Raw genomic sequence first — 20,306 nt, 5'->3', positions numbered from 1 at the left:
GTATTTTGTGAATGAAATTTCTCTTCTTCTTTTTTTTTTTCCACAAGACACTAACTTGTTCTTTCAAAGGACTAACAAACTAACCTTGGTTCAGCAATCATGCTTAGATTTTAAAAGATTAAATTCAAAGAACTTATCGGCCTTACTTTCATCAATGCATGCCTCTAGGTTTAAAATATTAAGGATTGCTTAAACTTATTCAATACACAAAATGATGGCAGAGAATAAGAAGAACTTGAACTCAATTGGCTTATTATCTTTATTGTTCGAGAATCATGGTGAGGATTATATATACACTACTTTTCCTCTCGTTACAATTTATACATAATCATCCTACTCATATAGCAATCAGCAATGAACACTACATGTACTTCATCAATTTACAACCAAAACTTGACAAACAAAAAATTCTTGTAGTCCTTAATCAGAAATACACTACATTTAAGCCAATAATATTCGGCAGTGCATTTATTATTCATATGATTTATATTTCTCATGTTGAGCTTGAATGGAGTGCCACCAAAGAAGCATAAGCACCATCGGTGATCTTCATTAGAACATCATGGCTACCTTTCTCAGCAATCACGCCGTTCTTGACCACAGCTATCATGTCTGCGCCTTTAATTGTGGTAAGGCGGTGGGCAACGACAACAGTTGTTCTATTCACCATCACTCTATCCAAAGCATCTTGTACAATGCGTTCTGACTCTGCATCCAATGCACTTGTAGCTTCATCGAGTAAAAGAATTCTAGGGTCTTTTAAGATAGCCATTGCAATGGCTATTCTTTGTTTCTGCCCTCCAGATAACTGAACCCCTCGTTCTCCAACAGAGGTGTCATAGCCTTGAGGCAGTGAAGAAATGAAGTTGTGAGCATTTGATGCTTTTGTGGCTGCAATGATCTCTTCTTCAGTTACATCTCCTCGCTTGCCATAAGCAATGTTAGTTCGAATGGATTCGTTAAAGAGAATTGGTTCTTGACCAACCAAACCTATTTGCTGCCTCAGCCAGTTTATCTTGAACTTATTGATTTCAACTCCATCTAATAGTACACGACCCGAGTCGGGGTTATAGAATCGCTCTATGAGGCCAATCACTGTCGACTTCCCACTGCCACTCTCTCCAACCAAAGCAACAGTCTGTGTACGTAGGTAGAATATTAATTATGCATGCTAGGCATTAAGCATGAAGAGATATAAAACGAAAAGTTGAGTGTTGATTTGTAAATTACCTTTCCAGAGGGGATACTCAAGCAAATGTCTCTAAATATCTGCACATCCGGCCTTGTGGGATACTTGAAGCTGACATGTTCGAGATCAATTTTTCCACTAACGCTCGGTAGTGTTAAGCCTTCATCGCTGCTCGAGTCGATCTCAGGCTTACTGTCAAGAATCTTAAATATTGAAGCTGCTGAGTCTTTTGCTTTGTTGGAGTCAGGAGCCATACCACTAGATTCTGAAACTCCAACTGCTGAGATTGTCAAAGCAAAGAACACCTGAAAAGTAAAAATACAGAATTAGAGAAAAGAGAAAAGAGAAAAGAATCATAAATAAGGAAATAGAAAAACCACAAACATATGTAAGGAAATAGAAGAAGCTGAAATCTTACCATGAATACTTGGTCAAATTTAGCTTGGCCATTTTTCACAAGAATAGCTCCAATGTAGAAAATTAGTGCATTGGTGCAGAACATTACAAAGAAAGAGAAGCCAAAACCTACACCACTCACTACTCCTAATCGTACTCCTTGCTTCATAGGACCCTCACACTTCTTCTCATAAGCATCCATCACTTTCTTTTCAGAACAAAATGACGCAACAGTTCGAATGCTACCAATTGCATCATTTGCAACTTGACTTGCTTCTTCATACATAGCCTGCATGCGATTAATGTTGACAACATTAGCAACAATTTCAATTTACAAATCAAATAACTTGTGGGGAGAGATTCGACTAACCTTGGCGTCTCCACTAAACCCTTTAAGAAATTTTGTCTGAAGTAGTCCTTGAATAATCAATAATGGTGACACGCCTAAAATCAGAAGCGCCAATTTCCAGTTAGCTGTGAAACCTATAACCAACCCTGCTATGATGGTTGCGATATTCTGCGTAATCAAGGCTAAGCCGTCACCAACAAGAGCCTTTACGGTTGAAGCATCAGAAGACAACCTTGCACCAATGGCACCACTGAAAGTACAAAATTTATAGAGAATTTAACTCCAATTATATTGTTTCGATTAGAACATACATAATTTTTCAATGTGTTATTATTCTTTTCTTAACACACCTTGAATTTGCAGGATCATCAAACCAACTGATTTGTTGGTGCACAACCTTTTGGAATGTCAAGGACCGAATTTGCTCTATCAATTTTCCACCTGCAACTCCAAATAAGAAATTCTGCACTGGAACGACGACCATCCCAAAGCAACCTATCCCTACATACACTCCGGCCCATGTCTTTGAGTCTTCCCTGAGCACACTATGCGGTTCGTAGAACATTTTAATCGCTTTTGAGAGTAGTACACCGAAGACAGGAAAAATTACTCCATGACCAGCTGCTGCAATGGCTCCAAGTAGCAAAACTGGAAGCTCATTTTTGTTCATCATCGCCAACCTTTTGATGGAAACTGTTTTACGCTCTTCGGGATCAATCTTAGTTTTTTCAAGGCTCCCCTCATCTCCTACTTCAGTCACTTGGCAATTAACTAGAGCAGGAGTACCAAAGCTGCTAATAGTGGACGACAACCGGCGAGATAATGAACCTATGCTTAAAGATTTCCCGGTTGATAATCTTTGGCTGCCAAAGCTAAGCATGGTCTTATCTATATCTAAACCATTATCTAGACCATCTGACTCTGCATCTTTTTCTTTAGCTCCCTCCTGTAGCCGAACTAGTTGGCTATAAGCTCCTTCTGGATCTTTGGTCAATTCGTCGTGAGTTCCTACATATCGAATCCACAACAATGTTACATAGAGAACAAATTGTGTAGATTGAAATTGAGAGACTGCAAACGGTTCGGTCTTAGTTACCTTTTTCTACAATTTTCCCTTTATGCACCACTGCTATTGCATCAGCATTTCTGATCGTTGTCAAGCGATGAGCAACAACTATAGTTGTCCTATTTGACATCAGTCTGACAAGTGCATCTTGAACTATTCGTTCAGACTCAGTATCCAGAGCACTTGTTGCTTCGTCAAGAAGCAAAATTCTAGGGTTCTTCAAAATGGCTCTAGCAATTGCAATTCTTTGCTTTTGCCCACCTGATAATGATGTCCCACCTATCATTGTGTTGAGCCCCTATCAAAATAAACATGTCAGTCTCTCTTACATAGCACAAAGCCTCACATATCACCAAAAGGGTTGACACAACAAAACAATTAGGTTTACCTCGGGCAGCTTATCAATGAATTTTGCTGCATTTGCAAGCTCCATGGCTCTTCTAATCTCCTCTTCAGTTGCATTTTCTTTCCCATATGCTATATTTTGTCTTATCGTTGTTGTAAAGAGATTTGGTTCTTGACTTACAAGGCCAATCCTCTCCCTTATTGCTCTAAGATGCAACTTCTTCAAATTCACTCCATCAATAAACACTTCACCGGCTTCTGGATCATAAAACCTCTCTACCAGGCCTATTACAGTTGATTTCCCACTTCCACTCTGCCCAACCAAAGCAGTCGTTGTGCCACTCGGAACATGCAACGAGAATCCGGCAAAGATCTGCACATCTGGTCTAGCAGGATACCTAAAATGCACATCTTTAAGTTCGACCTCTCCTTTAACATCTTCCAACACAATTCCAGTAGTATCATAAGGATCGATTGTTGGTGTTCGCTTGATAGTTTCAAACATTTTGTATGCAGCAGCTTTTCCTGCTGTAAATGCATTGAGAGACGGAGATGTCTGTCCTAGTGACCTAGTACAACCAAATAAGTAAAAGTTAGCATAGTTTTAAAAGAAAAGCATCAAAATCATCCTAACAACTGTAGATTACGAATCGCAGTAAACTTACATTCCACCACTCATCATTGCAAATAGAACATTGATGACTTGGCCCCCATTGTAGCCTTTCTCAATGATCATTTTGGATCCGTACCATATGGCAAGTCCGTAAGTGCTAAAGACAATAAGCATGAATGCACCAAGTCCAACCCCTGTGGCTAATCCTTGTTGAACCGTGTTATTGTATGCAATTTTCAACTTCTGATTGTATTTATCTATCGCTTGCTTCTCTCCGGTAAAAGATGCAACCTAGAAAGCACAAATGAGATTGAAATGTACTTAATTAGTATTATATGTTTCTTTGATTAAAAAATAAAAATAAAAAAGTATTATACGTTTCTAATTAAGAAGAGAAATATTGTGCATCAAGGTCTAGCTAACAGATCGACTTACTGTTCTAATGGCTCCAACAGTCTGCTCAACTATAGCGCCAGCTTCCGCATAAGCACGTTGCCCGCGTGTTGACATTTTCGAAACTACAATAGACATGAGTGCACCAGCAATGACAAGTGCGGGAACACATGATAGCAAAACCAATGTGAGCAGCCATCCTTTGAGAAAAGCAATTACAAAACCCCCAAGAAAAGTTGAAAGAAGTTGTATGAACTTCCCCACCTGCATATGTCACAATCAGAATATGAGCAATGCATAATGCCACTCTGTCAGTGATTTAACTTGTAAAGTAGCTAATTAAAGAAATTAGCTGACCTTTTCTCCCATGGCATTTTGAATGAGAATGGTGTCACCTGACATTCTCCCAATGATCTCTCCGGTATTTGTTTGAGTGTCGAAAAATCCGATATCTTGTCTTAGTATAGTTTTCAAGTACAAGCCTCGAATTCGAGTGGCTTGTCTTTCCCCGGTCACCATCCAACACGAGACCTCTGCGCATACATGTAATATTGTTTTCATTAACCAAATATATTGGTAAAAATTACTGGTTTTTGACTTTGTTGAGTTGATGGAACAAAATCAAAAGCATACTCTACAAACTACACACTTACGCAAAAATGCAGCAACGCCTGTACCAATAGCCAAGTACAAAAACTTCAGAGACACCTGACACACACACACACGAGTAAGAATTAGTTTATCAGAAATTACGCAGCACATAATATCGTCTTGTGGTTGGAAGACATAATATATACATGGTAAGAATTACAAAAGCATTTCTTATATGGTTCAAATGGAGGTGTTTTTGCATTATATAGTGCAGGTTATGCACGAACCTGAGAAACAGTGGGGACAATATGAGCCGGGTCGGTAGCTCCGAAAGTATTTATAAGACCACCAAAGACCAGCGTCATGAGTGGTTGTGATAACCCATTTCCGATCGCACCTATACTTCCGATGATCATCAGTGCGACGTCGTATTTGTCGGCGAACATAAACAGCTTGTAAAATGGAACACTCTGCTTGTCTTGATCTCTTACTTTGTTCTTGTTCATTGTCATCTTTCCTTCTTGCTCCATGGCTGAATAATCTTTTCAAGTTGTGAATTAGTGATGAAGATTATTGGCATTTTTATATGAAAAAGATACAGTTGTTGTTTTTAAGTTGGTTACAAGTTTTAGTTATTTGTTACTAATCAGTCAGAGATTTAGAGCTAGGCCAGGTGTTAGTTATTCACTTTTGTTCTGGCTCTGCTATTTTTGTGGTTTTTATTTAATTCCTCTCTGGCTCTGTTTGAGATCAACGAAGTTCAGTTAGAAACAAAACCGTAAAGGTCAATTCCACTCTACAGAAATGCTATTTATTTACCATGTCTTATGTTACAGTTGAATGTATGTAGTAAAAATCGACGGGTCGAGTATTCAGATTTCAGAGCACCATATGCATTTGTAACAATGTATATTGACGGTTAAATTACATCAAATATGTTTTTTAATATGTAAAAAATGGTTGACAATAAGTTGAGATTACACCTAGTGTATATGAATTGTGGGTCCTATAAACCTTAGTGCATAGAGAATTTTCAGGTCAACGTGTATTTGGGTTTCAAGTTTTAAATAGCTTCTCTGATCCCGCCAAAATATGAAAATGCAGCACAAAAGGGTTGCCGCACCAACACAATGACAACCTCTACCTCCCCTTGGAACTCTCGCTTAAGAGACCTCGCAAAGCAATCCCTCTTCTCCGAAGCTCTCTCTCTTTACCGCCAAATGCTCCGATTCGGCCACCCACCCAACGCTTTCACTTTCCCCTTCGCTCTCAAATCCTGCGCCGCCCTCGCCCTCCCTCTCACCGGTTCCCTCCTCCATTCCCACGTTCTCAAAACCGGGTGCGACCCCGAACCCTTCGTACAGACTTCTCTCATTTCCATGTACTGCAAATGCTGTTTGACTGACGATGCACGCAAGGTGTTCGACGAAAGTCCCCAAAGGAAGTTGACTGTTTGCTACAATGCTTTGATATCTGGGCATGCTTCGAACTCGAAGTTGCGCGATGCGGTTTTGTTGTTTCGTAGAATGAGGGAGGAGGGTGTGGGGGTTAATTCGGTTACAATGTTGGGTTTGATTCCGGGGTGTGCGGCTCCAGGGCACTTGAGTCTTGGGATGTGCCTACATGGTTCTAGTGTGAAGTGTGGTTTGGATAGTGATTTGTCTGTGAGGAATTGTTTGCTTACAATGTATGTGAAATGTGGGTTGGTTGATAATGCAAGGAAGATCTTTGATGCGATGCCTGAAAAGGGTTTGATTACTTGGAATGCAATGATTTCCGGGTATGCGCAAAATGGGCTTGCTTCTCATGTTTTGAACCTGTACAGGGAGATGGAAGCTTGTGGTTTTTTCCCTGATCCTGTGACGCTTGTTGGTGTTCTATCGTCTTGTACTCACCTTGGGGCGCATGGGGTTGGACGTGAGGTAGAAAGACGGATTGAGTCTAGTGGATTTGGTTCCAATCCGTATTTGAAAAATGCTCTGATCAATATGTATACTAGGTGTGGTAATTTGGTGAGGGCTCATTCTATTTTTGATGTCATGCCTGAAAAAAGCTTAGTTACTTGGACAGCAATTATTGGTGGGTATGGGATGCATGGACATGGAGAGGTCGCATTGGAGCTCTTTGAGGAAATGATTGTGTCTGGAATCAGACCTGACAAAGCTGTGTTTGTGACTGTTCTGTCTGCCTGTAGCCATGCAGGATTGACTGATGAGGGACTTGAGTATTTTGCTGCGATGGAGAAAAACTATAGGTTGCAGCCTGGACCAGAGCATTATTCTTGCATGGTGGATCTTTTAGGGCGCGCAGGTCGGCTCAAGGAAGCAAAGGAGCTTATTGACTCAATGCAGGTTAAGCCTGATGGTGGAGTATGGGGAGCCCTCTTGGGTGCCTGTAAGATACATAAAAATGTAGAACTAGCAGAGATAGCTTTTGAACATGTCATCGAGCTTGAACCAACTAACAGTGGTTATTATGTGTTGATGTCGAATATATACTCTGATGCAAAGAATTTAGAAGGGATTTTAAAGGTTCGAGTTATGATGAAAGAGAGGCAGCTTAAAAAAGAGCCAGGTTGTAGCTATGTCGAGTGTAAAGGAAGAGTTCATGTTTTCTTGGCTGGGGATAACAGCCATTGTCAGACAGAAGATATATACAGCATATTGGATGAGTTAGAAAATTTAGCCCGGGAACTTGGCGTGTCCAATGAGAATGATGGAGAAAGAAACAAAGAGCGAGTTGGTATTCACAGTGAAAAATTGGCAATTGCATTTGGGCTCTTGAACACTGAACCCGGCACTGAGATCGTAGTGATAAAGAACCTGAGGGTGTGTGCAGACTGTCACTTGTTTATCAAGTCGATTAGCAAGATTGTGCAGCGTCAGTTTGTGGTCAGAGACGCGACTCGTTTTCACCATTTCAGAAATGGTATCTGTTCTTGTAAAGACTACTGGTAAAATGGTGATACGCATTCATGGCTTTCTCCAGTTAACAAGCCCTAGTGAAAGAGCTATTTCCATGTTTGGCATTTCCATTGGCCAAGATTGGTCCAAATTTCCCGAAGTAAGAAATCAAGATCAAGTGGAGCAGCTGAAGTGGCTGTTTTTACTTTAGTTTATATACACTTAACAACCTTTGGTTAAGACGATGCCAGGATAAGGAGTCCAAACTGGTTTTGGGAGAGGTAACTAATTTTTTCTGCAGACAAGGGCAGAAGCCGTTCTTCATGCACTGCGCTATTAGTCTGTCACAAATTTGTAACTAACAAGGTTACTTTCATGTTAAAATTTGTATTCATGATGATTGTTTAACTGGAAACCTAAAAAATCATGGTACAGATGTAGAATCACTCTTCATATAGGGAAATTATCTTTTGTTTGGGATGCTTCAGGTGCCGATATTATATACACCATCCCCCTATTGGCTAAAAGATATTGCATTTTACATGCCTTGCAATGTATTACTTTACAACCTCATAGGCTCATACTGGTAATATACTTTTCAAGGGACTTTCAATTTAAGAGGGACAAAGCCATTTCTCCACCATGTTAATATTGATGAGAGATGGGTAATGGATACACTGTTCAAAGAAAAAAAAATGCCTATAAATTGCTTATATAATGGATGATTTCATTTTGTGTTTCAAATGAATGATAGGATTACTTATAAACAATCAACAAGTCAATCCACCAATTGGTACAACAGCATCAGTTCCTACAAATTCATCTTCAACAAGTGGAATCGTTCTTCGCGCCGTCAATTTTATGGGAACATTTCCTTCTCCTGCATATAGTATCATACAACTGTGACAACTTCTCCGACCATTTCATTATAATCCACACCAAAGAAAAAAAAAATTAAATAGAAATCTCTTAGAAAGGACGAGAAGGAAAGATACCAAGAGTATTATGTTTCTCCATGCAAATGGCACCATAATGGGAGCCAGCCAACTCTAGAAGCAAAAATTGCCAGTTGTTTGTAAGGTCTTCAGAGCCAAGAGACTCGACACTTATTTCAGATATCTAAAACATATTCAAAAAGTAAATGAGATAGGGACTAAAACTTCTTAAATAGGGATTTAAATTGCATACCATGATCAACACTCTGGACCAGAAGTAACTTTTTTCCAAGGCAGGTAATATCTTACTGAAATTAAGCATTATATATTTTCGAACAATGAAACAAACAGTTGACCATAGTATCTCCACACTACTTCATACCTACTCAACAATCTCAACCCCAAATCATAGCTTACAAAAGAACCATGTTAAGCTGTTGACTCCACATCACATGTACTATGAGTTTGACAACTATGGATGCCTTACTATATTACAATAAAATGTTCCGAGTCTCTCACATACCTTAGAATCCCTAGATTCAGGAATGCCTCTCTTAGCTGCAGCTTTCAATTTAATGGTAAAGGTCTTAAAAGGTGAAGCAGAGAAGCCCCTCCCCAATGCTTTCACATATGCCTCCTATCATGGTAATAAGGGAAAACTTCAGAAAAACATAAAGATGGGAATCACAATAATAAACAGAGAGAACCTAAGCATTTTTTCAGGGCATTATTGACTCTATTTTCTGTACACTACTAAGAAATCTTACACAAAGGATTTAGACAATGAACTGGAAATCACACTTTAAAGTTATAGAAATACAAATCCAAAGCACCCATTTTCTTTGATCATATAATCATTTTCAAATGCAACCTTCATCCATTTTTTAAATAGTAGTATCAATTTCTCAGAACAGAAGAAAATGTTCAAGTGGTTGTTCATTACCAATGTGGGTGCACATAAGCTTTTAGTGAACATCGACAGTTCAGAACTTCCCATATACACCCAGGAGAATGTAACATTTATGTATTGGATTTCATACAGCTATCACTCAATTAGAATGTATTGGAGTCTAACTCAATGCATTATCAATGACAGACCTTGAGAGTCCATAATTTAATGAACTGATGCCGCTGAAGTTCAAAGTCTGAAATAGAAGTTAAATGATCCACTTCATGAGAAGAGAAGTACCGTCTGGCAAAAGCTAGAATATGGTGCTTCAATTTTCGCTGTTTCTCTTCCACATCGATACCAATCTGTAAATACAGAATCAAATCACACACGCCAAAAACATTATTCTGCACCAAAAATATGCCCATATAATATATGTACTTGAATTATCCACACATAAGATCCAAGATGAAATCAAACAAGTTCTGGCCCCTTGAGTGCTCCAAATACTTACAGGTGAATCAAAGGCTACTCCACAAGCTATCAAGGAAGAAGTGTGTGAGATGTTGAAATGCAATGCTGGTGGCTGCCAATCATCTTCAATTTTCCAATCTACCTACTCAAACACGCTATAACAATGATCACAAGGTGCACCCACAAAGCAAAAGGAACTCAAAAACAAAAAGATAGCAATCAAGCATCAATGGTAAGAAAACATACCTCAGGCTTTCCATAACCGTTCTTTTTAAAGTTCAATGATCTCGGATCAACTCTATCATTCGTCTGATCTAGTATTCAACAACAGTGTTTAGATATCCACTCCAACCACATAAACAACATAAGTAGCCATGTCCTACTTGCATAAACAAACCAAGAGCACCTACATATCTAGCAATGGTAGTCCGAACCAACGCTCGGGCCAGCAAGGCTCTCTTTTGGAGCTCATCCCCCCGCATTCGCAGCACATTTTTCTTCTCACAAGGTGAGAGAAGCTGAAAATACCGCTTCAAAAGGGTCTCACTCTTCACCTCCTCAGGTACAACATACCACAAATGACTCTCCCTACAAAACCCATAATTCTAAGACAACAATCCAACAAATCATTCACTACAATTGAACATTGTGTGTTAAAGACATACATTCGAGTTGGGAGTTGAACAGGTAACAAAGTTGAGGGAGCAGAGCATAAATTTCTTGGGAGGCCATGAATATTCATTCTCAAAAAGACGCTGCGTCTGAATAAAAACATGCATACTACCACTCTGGGATACTCAAACGCAACTCTGACATGGAAGTGTCAAGATTTAATGTCAAATCATAATAACAAAGCAAAAACACAAACTGGGTAAGCTCTGAAGGAAACAAAGAAGTCAGAAAGGTAGTGATTGTCTTTGAGAATTGAGAGAAACAAGAAGGGATGTGTTACCTTTGGAAATACCGAGATGGTTCTCAGAAACAACGAATATGTTCCGACGATGAAAGCAATACACGGGGAAGCTGGAAGTTGAGAGACTAGGCTTATATAGGTATAGAAGTGGGGCTTAGATTTGAGGCAAATACTTGTTGAGTTGTTGTTTTAGAACTCTATCAAAATGTACTTTCCTTTCATTTTCTATTTTTATTCTAATTATCTTATCAATTTTGAAATTTTATTTTTGACTGGAATTTTTCTTCACTTCCACTCGCATTATTTGTGTAAATACATGCTGTGTATAAAAAATGTTATGTTTATTTTAGTGTAGACACTTCATTCTCTATGATTTGAACATTTGATCATGCCAGACTATTTTTGAATAAGCGACATTCATGATCATTTCGTGATTTCGTCTACACCTCCTCCAAAAGTTCAATGAAACATCTCAAGTCGAACTCAATAATTGTCAGAATCCAATTTGCACTTGAAAAACGAGTCTTGAAGCATTTTGGAAGAAAAATTGGATGGAATTTGCAGAAATAACAAGACTCCGTCGAAATACTGGTATTATTGCCATCAACAGTTTCAGGTTGGTGAAACAAGAAATTTCCAGTATTCCATAGAATCTTCATAATGGCATAATCCATTTGAACAACATGAAATGTTAGAATGGGTTAGGCAACAGGGTTAAGGACATCATTCAGAAACAAATGTAAAAGCACACATGAGATCATACAGACAGACATACACAAACAACATTTTCACAGGGGAGAAAGGAAAACTTGAGCAGACTTTGTTCCACCAATGGGCAGTCTCCCAACACCCAAAAGCTGCAAGCAAAAACACCCTTCAACGCCAAGCTTCAGCGATATCTGTCCTTGAATTTATGCGGCTAAGAATCCCAGTTCTCTTGCTCTTGTCTCCAGGCCCAACAATTTGAACCATTAACTGCTCACTGACCTTTGATCCCTTCTTCAGATTCGAAACACTTGGTTGACACTTCCAAACGTTTGTCTGAGTCTCTCTACCTTGACCTGTTAAGCCATCCTCTTGTAGCCCATTTGTTAATGCGCTAACTTGGGATACAACCTCACAAGGACAATTATCAACTACAGACCAATTTCCTCCAGGATTCATATTTTTGATAGAAGACAGGAAATTCTGGGAACCACTTTCAGCTGTAGGTTCATCTTCTGAAGGGCGAGGGGGGCTCTGTAAATCAGGTTCTTCAGCAACAAATATATTCTCCTCTTCATTTTCCTTGTTAGCCTCCTCATTAGTCTCTTCGTGGTATGGGAGAAAAGTACTCTGGTGCTCATCCTCATCGGAAGGCTCCAGGCGTGGGATAGGGGCTGTTTCCACCATGGCTTCTTCTCTTTCGCGGAGTGTCTTGACTATCAAAGTCTTCAGGAAATTCATCACTTGGACTGCATACATCAATGCAGTCAAAGGATCTACCATCTGTGATAAACAGAAGTTACAGGGAACTGTTACCAAACCATACTTGACTGAATAATGGACTAAATATAAGAAAATATTTAAGGGAAATCCTCAGCAGTTTACAATATAAGAGAATCACATTAGAACCAAAATACTCATAAAGGATACTGGATACAGAGATTATGACTGGCTAGTTATTTCCTAGTTGATTCATTACAAGATTGGACTTATTTGAGGTCATTTAGAACATGCTGAGCAAGTACTAGAATAACCAAGGGTGGCAGAGCATAATTTCCCTCCAAGTAGCACCTCTTCTTATCCCTTTCTAATTAATTCTCTATATATGCAGTTTATATGTAAGAACTGATCAACTGATCACCAAAAAAAGAATGAAAGATGATGATAGTATCCTATACAAGCTCACATTATGAATCCAGCCCCAATATATACAATGTGTTGACCATGGCAATAATCAATAACTAAAATTTGCAGATACATGGTTTCCCTTTCTCTAAAACCTTTTACTCTTTAGTCTTTAGCAGTATAATATTCACTCACTTGAGTCATGTTAGGTGCAAAGACCATGGCAATGTTGCGTGCATTCATCTTGTTCAGGTGTTCCATCTGTGCAACATCAGCCATTAAATTTACTGCCCAATCCAATAATGCAGCTTCTGTTGGCGGAAGGAGCCTAACAAGTGCAGCACACTCCTCTTCTGACTGTGACTGCATTACCTGCTCCGGTGAGAGAGAGTCTAATACAGCAGTTGGGAGTTCTCTAAACCAGGCCTGAGAAAGCACCAGAACATCAAATGTCATGTTAGCAAACCAAACTATTAAAGTTCAGAACAACAAGTTCACCTAAGGTTAATGGGGGTAAGGGGCCATGGAGCAGGTACAACCGATTAACCATAATCATTTGAGTTTGGTCAATGGATGTCATATACCATTAACCATAAAGCATACAGATTCTTAGTTCCAGAATAAGAAATGACAACAAATAGGAATAAAAAGAAGAAATACTAGCCATGAAACATGTGGAAAACCCTTACCTTAATAAGACCTGCTAAACAGTGCATGTCAACACCCTCTGGTATTACTCCCCTGTTTAATTGGTCCCTGACGTACTCTTCCTGACTGTTCTCACCATTAATTCTGAATATTCCTTCTGCCTGCATGAATCACTTGTAAGCTTCAGTTTTCATTCTAGTTAGTTTCAGCTAAAACCAAGTTGCTAACGTCAGACTTGTCATGAATTTCATTTAACTCACCCCATGTGTTAGTGGGTTTCTGTAGTTTGTCTCAGAATATTATTCTTAAGTATATGAAGCTTTACATTCGAGTAAATTTGAGCTATATCATACACAGCAAGCTGCAATTTGCAATAAATCTCAAATCTTTGTACTTAAAAAGTGTAGTTTTGTTATTACATTCTACCCTTGGCATGCAGAACGAAAGAAGGTAAGGATAAATGGTCACCTGCAGACCCCCCTGCGCATATAAATGTCTCTGCATCATGATGAGTATTGTGGGAACACTGTTTCCTCTGGCATCAAAAGAAAGCTGCATCGACTCTGTGGAAACCCCGAAAACATTCGCACTGGAGATGAACACAATGTTAACACTATTACCTTAAATGCCATTAAGCTGTTGAAGTGAAACATGGAAACAAGTATGCAAAGCTGCAAGCATGCAACATATTAGAGTTTTTTTTTTTTTCCACTAAACAACAAAGTGAATCCAGTGCCTACTGTAGTTTCACTCAAGTGAACATAAGGAATCAACTCCAAATGTCACACAGACTAGCAGACATATCGCATTAGTTACAGGACATCTGAAATCTTGTATATTGTATAATAGAAAAATGCCTGACACATCGAATGCTTCCTCTCTAAATCAGTAAGAAATGGACCAAAGGCTCTGGCAACACAAACCAGTATTCTATTAATCCCTGTAGAGCAACAGAAAGCCCCAACTAAATAACTCATATCAATCCAAAATTTTCCTTATAATATGCAGAACCAACATTTCCAAGCCTCAGAAAATATAACCAGATCAAAGGTAAACAGAAAACTGGCATCAAGTGGGTCTCAGCTTGAAATGAATCACACCACACTAATCAACTACTATTATTAATGGCACAAAGTACAATAATTGGTCAAGTTTTTTTCCTTAAAAAAACAAAGCTTGCTTAGAGCAGACTCTAGACCAGCAAGCAAGCAAGGAATAAGAACCTCATGTGCCAACACAAAGCTGAAGAAAATGATAGGATGTAATATTGAAAAGCTCCAGCCAGGCATACAAGAACAAAACGCTTCTAAATTTGGGTTTTCCCTGGAAAGCCAATGCAGCTTAAAACCAATCCAGAAAACACAATTTGATACCTTTATCAGCAACTAAAATGAAACACCAAAAACCCTGACACAGGTTTCCCTCAGCCAAATTCTACAAACCCAATATTCATCAAAACAATGAAACCAACAACCATATGCAACCATATCAACATTTCAAGAACCATAAACCTACCCCAATTGTGACAACCCCATAAAAAGTCATACAAACCCATCAACACAATTCTAATCTCCATCAAAGAAAAGCATCAAAAACTTCCAGAACACATCAATCAAAAAAAGCCCAGAAAAATTGCAAACACACACCTAGCACTAGGAGCCCTCCTGGGAACCTCAGGCTCAAGCTCAACCGGCAAACCCAGAAAGCCATTGAACCGATCAAAGGTGACATGGGCAACATGCCTCACATTGGAAGGCCACCCAATCTCCATATTCGAAAGCTTAGCTCTCTCAACCCCAGCCCCACTAGTACTGCAACCAATCAAAGACTTCCTAAAAGCAGCCACCAGAAGCGTCAAGAGCGACAGCTGATCTCCCTCTCTGTCTCTCTCGCTCCTCTTCCTCTCTTCTTCTTCTTCTTCTTCCTCTTCTTCTTCCTCTGAACCCAAATGGGCTTGAAGGCTCTCACCTATAGAAGGGCTAAGGGCATGTGGGTATGGGCCATCATTGCTTGTTGTGGGTGGGGAGGAGCTTGAAGGTGAAGGGAAGTGAGATGGGGATTGGAGCACCTCAGTCATGGTGACCAAGATAGAAGAAAACAATCAAAGACTCAATCTTTTTTCAGTAAATTAATCTGAGATTGACCAAAGTTGGGGCCTTGCAAAAGACCAAAAATCTTTGGGATGTGAATGTTGAGTTGGAGTTGGATTCAAGGAAAGGTCTTGGAGGGTGAGACGTGACTGTCATCACTTTCTTGATCTCCCCTCTTTGCTTTTTTTAGTGATGAAAATCTTGGCTGGCTCTCCGGGGTTGAGAGTTGAAGAAGCAATGAGGAGTAGTGGTAGGTTGAGAATTGAGATGGGTATTTGAGGTTATGAGTAGAGAGAAGAACAAGGAGAGGAGGGTTGTGGGAATTGTTTAATGGAGTCTTATAGGAGAAACAGAGGGAAAAGAAGAAGGGGTGGGTTGGGTGGAGTTTCCACTTAGGAGCTAAGTCATCACCATTTTATATAAATCTCATTTTTGTGAATGGAGGTGTTGAGCTTCTATTGGCATAGGTATGGAGTGGACTCGGGCAATGAGAGGTTTATGGCTTGTTTTGGAGTCACTAATCTTTAGCCATTCTTCTCTGCTAGCCAATCAATTCTGGTCCCCTTACCCATGTATATGCCATATCTCATAATAACAAGATATGGAGAGAAGATCACTCTCTAAACTTGATGCTTATGGCAAAAGATACGGTGAATTCCAATTCGATTTAAAGTTATTTGCATTGTTTTCAATTCTTAGTCTCACCTCATCACACTCACTTTGTATCGAATGTTAAATTATTTCTAAAATCGAAAATAATCTACTGTATAAGAACTCAAACTTTACATTCATATACATTAGAAAGTCAACGTAACATGATTTACGACCGAATAATTGAATAAAAATCCACATTTTTTTGTCATCAAACTCATTTTTTACCCTCCACATTATTAAAGAGTATCAGATATTGTTCATGACATCAAATTCACGTGAGTACCAACCAATATGTGAAGACAATTGCAGCAAATGTCATCAAACTGCCAAAGTCTTACATGAGATGAAATTGAGGCAATTTGGCACACGCACATCTCTGTGTTTGGGAGCTTTGTGAGTTATTAGAAATGATTTTGTTTTGTCTCTTGTAGATTAAGGTGGAATGACAGGTCATATTAGCATGGGTTTAAAGAAAAAGAAAGGTAAATTGCCTACAACCATCATCTGATTATGACAGGGGAAAATCACTTCACTTCTAACCTCACTCATTCTGGCATCTTTTGTGCTTGTGAGTTGGGGGCATATTATCCTAACAAGAGTAACAACAATAATTATCAAGCAAATTAACACAATTGGGTAAAGTCAATGTGATTACTTTGTTTCAGACCCAAAAAAAAATGTGAATACTTCAGAAATTACTCCAAACCAAATACATGTTGTCGTGCTATCAATCTGGATCAAAGTTTCAAACTAGAATATATACCATAACCGTTGGAAGATGCATATGATCCTCTTGCAGCATGGAAAGCCAAGTCGAGTAGAAGAACTTTCATGCTTGTGAAATAAGAACATTCTCTTTGGATAAGAGAGCACCTTTGTCCTCAACGGATACATTAATTAGTTTTTGCTTTCACAAGTCACAATGGATGGGAAGGTTAAGGGGAGGAAAAAGAAGAAACGAGCAATCCATGTAAAGCAAGGCCTAACACAACCGCTCTTACATTTGTTTCTTCAATAATATATAGTGCATTTGTCCCTATCTTTACACAAAGAAACACAAAAAGAAGAAAAGGGAATAACGAGCTGCCTCATGAACATGTAGAATAGGAATAAGCAACAGCTTAGTACCAGACAAGCAAGGACTTGTCTATGCTTTAGCAGATGCTTCTTTTCTCGCCACCCTACAAGCTCAAATCAATTGGTCCTTTTAAAAGGAGAGACCCTTGTGGTTTGGGACCATTCCTTCATTCTGCATTCTAGCTTAATTAGTTTAATTTACACTACTTAGAGCAACTATTCAGATCGAAATTTTTCAAGAGAATATATCTTTGAAGCAGAAGCCAGAAATGTATGCGACTGAAAGAAGTTTCAGACATGATCGATCCGGAGTTTGAGAGTTTAGAGTTTATGGTTTAGGGTTATGAATTTTACGATTTTCTTGACAGTATATTTCATCCCCATGGCAACACATCAACACAGAGATGTAATCAAGCACCTATCACATGTCTTTGATGAGAGGCACATGTTAATAAAGGAGGAAGATTCACTGATATAATGCTGCTTGGAATCCAAGCTTGGACAGCATATAGTTGTCGTTGCCTTTCAGCCCTTTGTGACAGAGAAAATGTATTCATCAACCAAAACAAAAAAGAAAAAGAAGCAGATCACCTTGAGTTGTTCTATCAGACTGGAAAGGAAGCTTTATACTTGGCTGTATACACCCGTTACAGTGAACCATGATTTGCTGCAACTTCGAATTCAAAATGGACATGGCGGGCAACAGCAAGTTGTTTTATTCTATGCCCAAAAGAGCTTTGAAAGGGGTTCTGAGGAGAAAAGGACCTGCGCACAATCCAGATACTCCCCAAAAAGGGTTAATAGAGAGGGTATCCCAAGTCCTCAGGGACCTTGGCACCTTGCTTTTGTAGTGTTTATGTTCAACATGAGCTCCTAATCTCAAAAAATATGACTAAAAGATGTCGATGAGAATAAAAGAGCAAGGTGTTATGGTCACCAGCACATCATCAGATGCTCTAGGATACTCTTGTATCATTCTGATCAGGATACAACAGCCTGAAGGCTGAAGCATGAGTCTGGTAACTAAACACGGGTAACTAAAACATGAGCAGAACTTGCATTTTCTTTTTACTGTCAGCAAGCAAAAAACTAACTCATTCACATGCTTGTGGACCATATAAGAATGAAGAAATGAAAAGGCAATAGCTCATCCACATTACCACATTACCACATACTTACATAAGAGCTAAGATCCATTCAAAGTCAAAGCGATCACATTACCACATTCTTACACTCGATTAACCACTATCCCATATAGAATGACAGAGTTTACATTCATAACAATCTGCATGGTGGCAAGGGTGACATAGGAAACACATTACCATCATAACAAAGTTACATAGTTTGGCTTTGCATACTAAATCAAAATAGGTTTTCAAAACCAACAACTACTGCATTTTGGCCACAGGTTCAAGTGCTTCAACAGTAACCACACTGTTTCCTCTGATCACCTGCAGCAACATAATTCAGCATTAAACAACAATCATTGGAAGAACTATAAAAGGAACTAAGAAAAGGAGGACAAAATTGGTTCATACCACCATGCCAATGTCGGTCTTCTCATCACCATTCACTTCTACAGTGTTATCAACCACCAAATTCATGAACTGGTCAAATCCACGCAAGGTCCCAACAATCATTCGGTTTGCATTCAGCTTGACTGCAATACAAAAGACAAGTTAATTCAACCGTCTTATTCTAATAGCATTAAAAGAGAGCAAAATGGCAGACTGATGTTTGTAGTATCAAAAAATTGTTATGCAGTCCTAATACCTACAGGTCTGACCTTCTACCCTATATACACTTGCACTTAAAAAAGAAATCTATGGAAAGATATTGAGACAAGACAGTAAGCAAAGATTAGCAAAAGATCTGGCACAATCTTCCATTCAGAGAACCTTTAGTAATAGTTGAAGAACCAACAGGCTAAATGACAGGGCTCCTCACGGTCATTGCCTATATAATATAGTTATTTCCTATTTCCACAAATCAATTTTACAACCCCTGTGCTCAAACATTTACAATGGAAAAAACTACAAACTGCATAAACGCCTTCGAAACGAGTCACCAGTACCCAATTGATCATGTTATGCAAAGATAATAAATAAGAAAGTCATACAATAGTTGCGAACTATGCACTTTCAGAAAGAAGAAATACAAGGAAAAACAAAAAACAAAAAAAAGTACCTTGATAACAAGGACAAATACATCTTTGTGTGCTTCACGTGTTTTTAAATCCATACTTCTTAACAGAACATACTAACCATAAATGACGCAACAAAAATCATCAAACTTCAATTAGAAAATTAAATCTTAATGACAAATGAGAACATATTGCCTTCATAACACATCACCTTAGACACCAAGCCTTACAGAACTTAAATCCCTATGACACGACTCAACTTGAATATGCATCAAAACAGCTAGTTTACAACTCCTACTGACAACATTAATATGGGCAGAGGACTGCGATGATCGTATCAATCCCTAATATCCAGAAAACAATAATTACCCAGAACATCATTTGTGTTTGAACCATACTGAGGAAAAACAGGGAAGTCACTCTAGAATATAAGCTAAAAACCTTTTATCAACGATAAATAACGATCTTAGTTGAATATTTAAGTACCAAATTGAGCCTATCTATTTCAAACAAAGAGTTGATGCCCAGTTCCAAGTTGACGATACGAACAAATTTAACGGGTGTTCATAACTAGAGTTTTGTAGAGCGATAAATCAAATCCAGTATAAGCGAAAGCGAAAAGAGATGAAATTATAGAAAGAGCAATTGCGAACTTACTTTGGAGCTTCTTGTCCATGTACCTGTCAAAACAAAGAAGAAGAAAGAAAAAAAAAATTGAATCGATTAGATTCCAATTCACAAAAATAGAGCGACGAAGAATCGAACTAAGGAGAGAGAGAGAGAGAGAGAGAGAGAGAGAGAGAGAGAG

General features: G+C 38.8%; 5 protein-coding genes across 5 annotated transcripts; 1 reads left to right on the top strand and 4 right to left on the bottom strand.

Annotated features, from left to right (window-relative positions):
* Positions 1 to 493: 493 nt before the first annotated feature.
* Positions 494 to 5,448, bottom strand: LOC101301119 (ABC transporter B family member 9-like). Its single transcript, XM_004303498.1, has 12 exons — positions 5,230 to 5,448; positions 5,005 to 5,059; positions 4,709 to 4,884; positions 4,394 to 4,615; positions 4,011 to 4,249; positions 3,389 to 3,914; positions 3,031 to 3,298; positions 2,285 to 2,942; positions 1,956 to 2,184; positions 1,608 to 1,874; positions 1,231 to 1,494; positions 494 to 1,138 (listed from the first exon to the last, which is right to left on the bottom strand). The coding sequence occupies exons 1-12, from the start codon at positions 5,446 to 5,448 to the stop codon at positions 494 to 496; spliced, it is 3,768 nt and encodes a 1,255-aa protein (XP_004303546.1).
* A 624-nt stretch (positions 5,449 to 6,072) lies between these two features.
* Positions 6,073 to 7,899, top strand: LOC101302968 (putative pentatricopeptide repeat-containing protein At3g11460-like). Its single transcript, XM_004305610.1, has one exon. The coding sequence runs from the start codon at positions 6,073 to 6,075 to the stop codon at positions 7,897 to 7,899; it is 1,827 nt and encodes a 608-aa protein (XP_004305658.1).
* A 716-nt stretch (positions 7,900 to 8,615) lies between these two features.
* Positions 8,616 to 11,138, bottom strand: LOC101302683 (4'-phosphopantetheinyl transferase sfp-like). The gene is made up of 9 exons (XM_004305609.1): positions 11,096 to 11,138; positions 10,809 to 10,952; positions 10,554 to 10,731; positions 10,390 to 10,452; positions 10,184 to 10,285; positions 9,879 to 10,034; positions 9,304 to 9,417; positions 8,841 to 8,964; positions 8,616 to 8,725 (listed from the first exon to the last, which is right to left on the bottom strand). The coding sequence occupies exons 2-9, from the start codon at positions 10,916 to 10,918 to the stop codon at positions 8,616 to 8,618; spliced, it is 957 nt and encodes a 318-aa protein (XP_004305657.1). The 5' UTR covers positions 10,919 to 10,952; positions 11,096 to 11,138.
* A 537-nt stretch (positions 11,139 to 11,675) lies between these two features.
* Positions 11,676 to 16,064, bottom strand: LOC101301407. The gene is made up of 5 exons (XM_004303499.1): positions 15,181 to 16,064; positions 14,003 to 14,123; positions 13,576 to 13,695; positions 13,082 to 13,312; positions 11,676 to 12,544 (listed from the first exon to the last, which is right to left on the bottom strand). Exons 1-5 carry the CDS (start codon positions 15,609 to 15,611, stop codon positions 11,933 to 11,935), a joined length of 1,515 nt encoding a protein of 504 aa, XP_004303547.1. The 5' UTR covers positions 15,612 to 16,064; the 3' UTR covers positions 11,676 to 11,932.
* A 2,523-nt stretch (positions 16,065 to 18,587) lies between these two features.
* LOC101300834 (probable small nuclear ribonucleoprotein G-like) lies at positions 18,588 to 20,174 on the bottom strand. Its single transcript, XM_004303497.1, has 3 exons — positions 20,156 to 20,174; positions 18,894 to 19,015; positions 18,588 to 18,806 (listed from the first exon to the last, which is right to left on the bottom strand). Exons 1-3 carry the CDS (start codon positions 20,172 to 20,174, stop codon positions 18,744 to 18,746), a joined length of 204 nt encoding a protein of 67 aa, XP_004303545.1. The 3' UTR covers positions 18,588 to 18,743.
* Positions 20,175 to 20,306: the final 132 nt, after the last annotated feature.

The sequence above is a fragment of the Fragaria vesca genome, linkage group LG6, assembly GCF_000184155.1.
Source record: "Fragaria vesca subsp. vesca linkage group LG6, FraVesHawaii_1.0, whole genome shotgun sequence".
NCBI lineage: Eukaryota > Viridiplantae > Streptophyta > Magnoliopsida > Rosales > Rosaceae > Fragaria > Fragaria vesca.
This window is presented reverse-complemented; position numbering and strand designations above follow the sequence as displayed.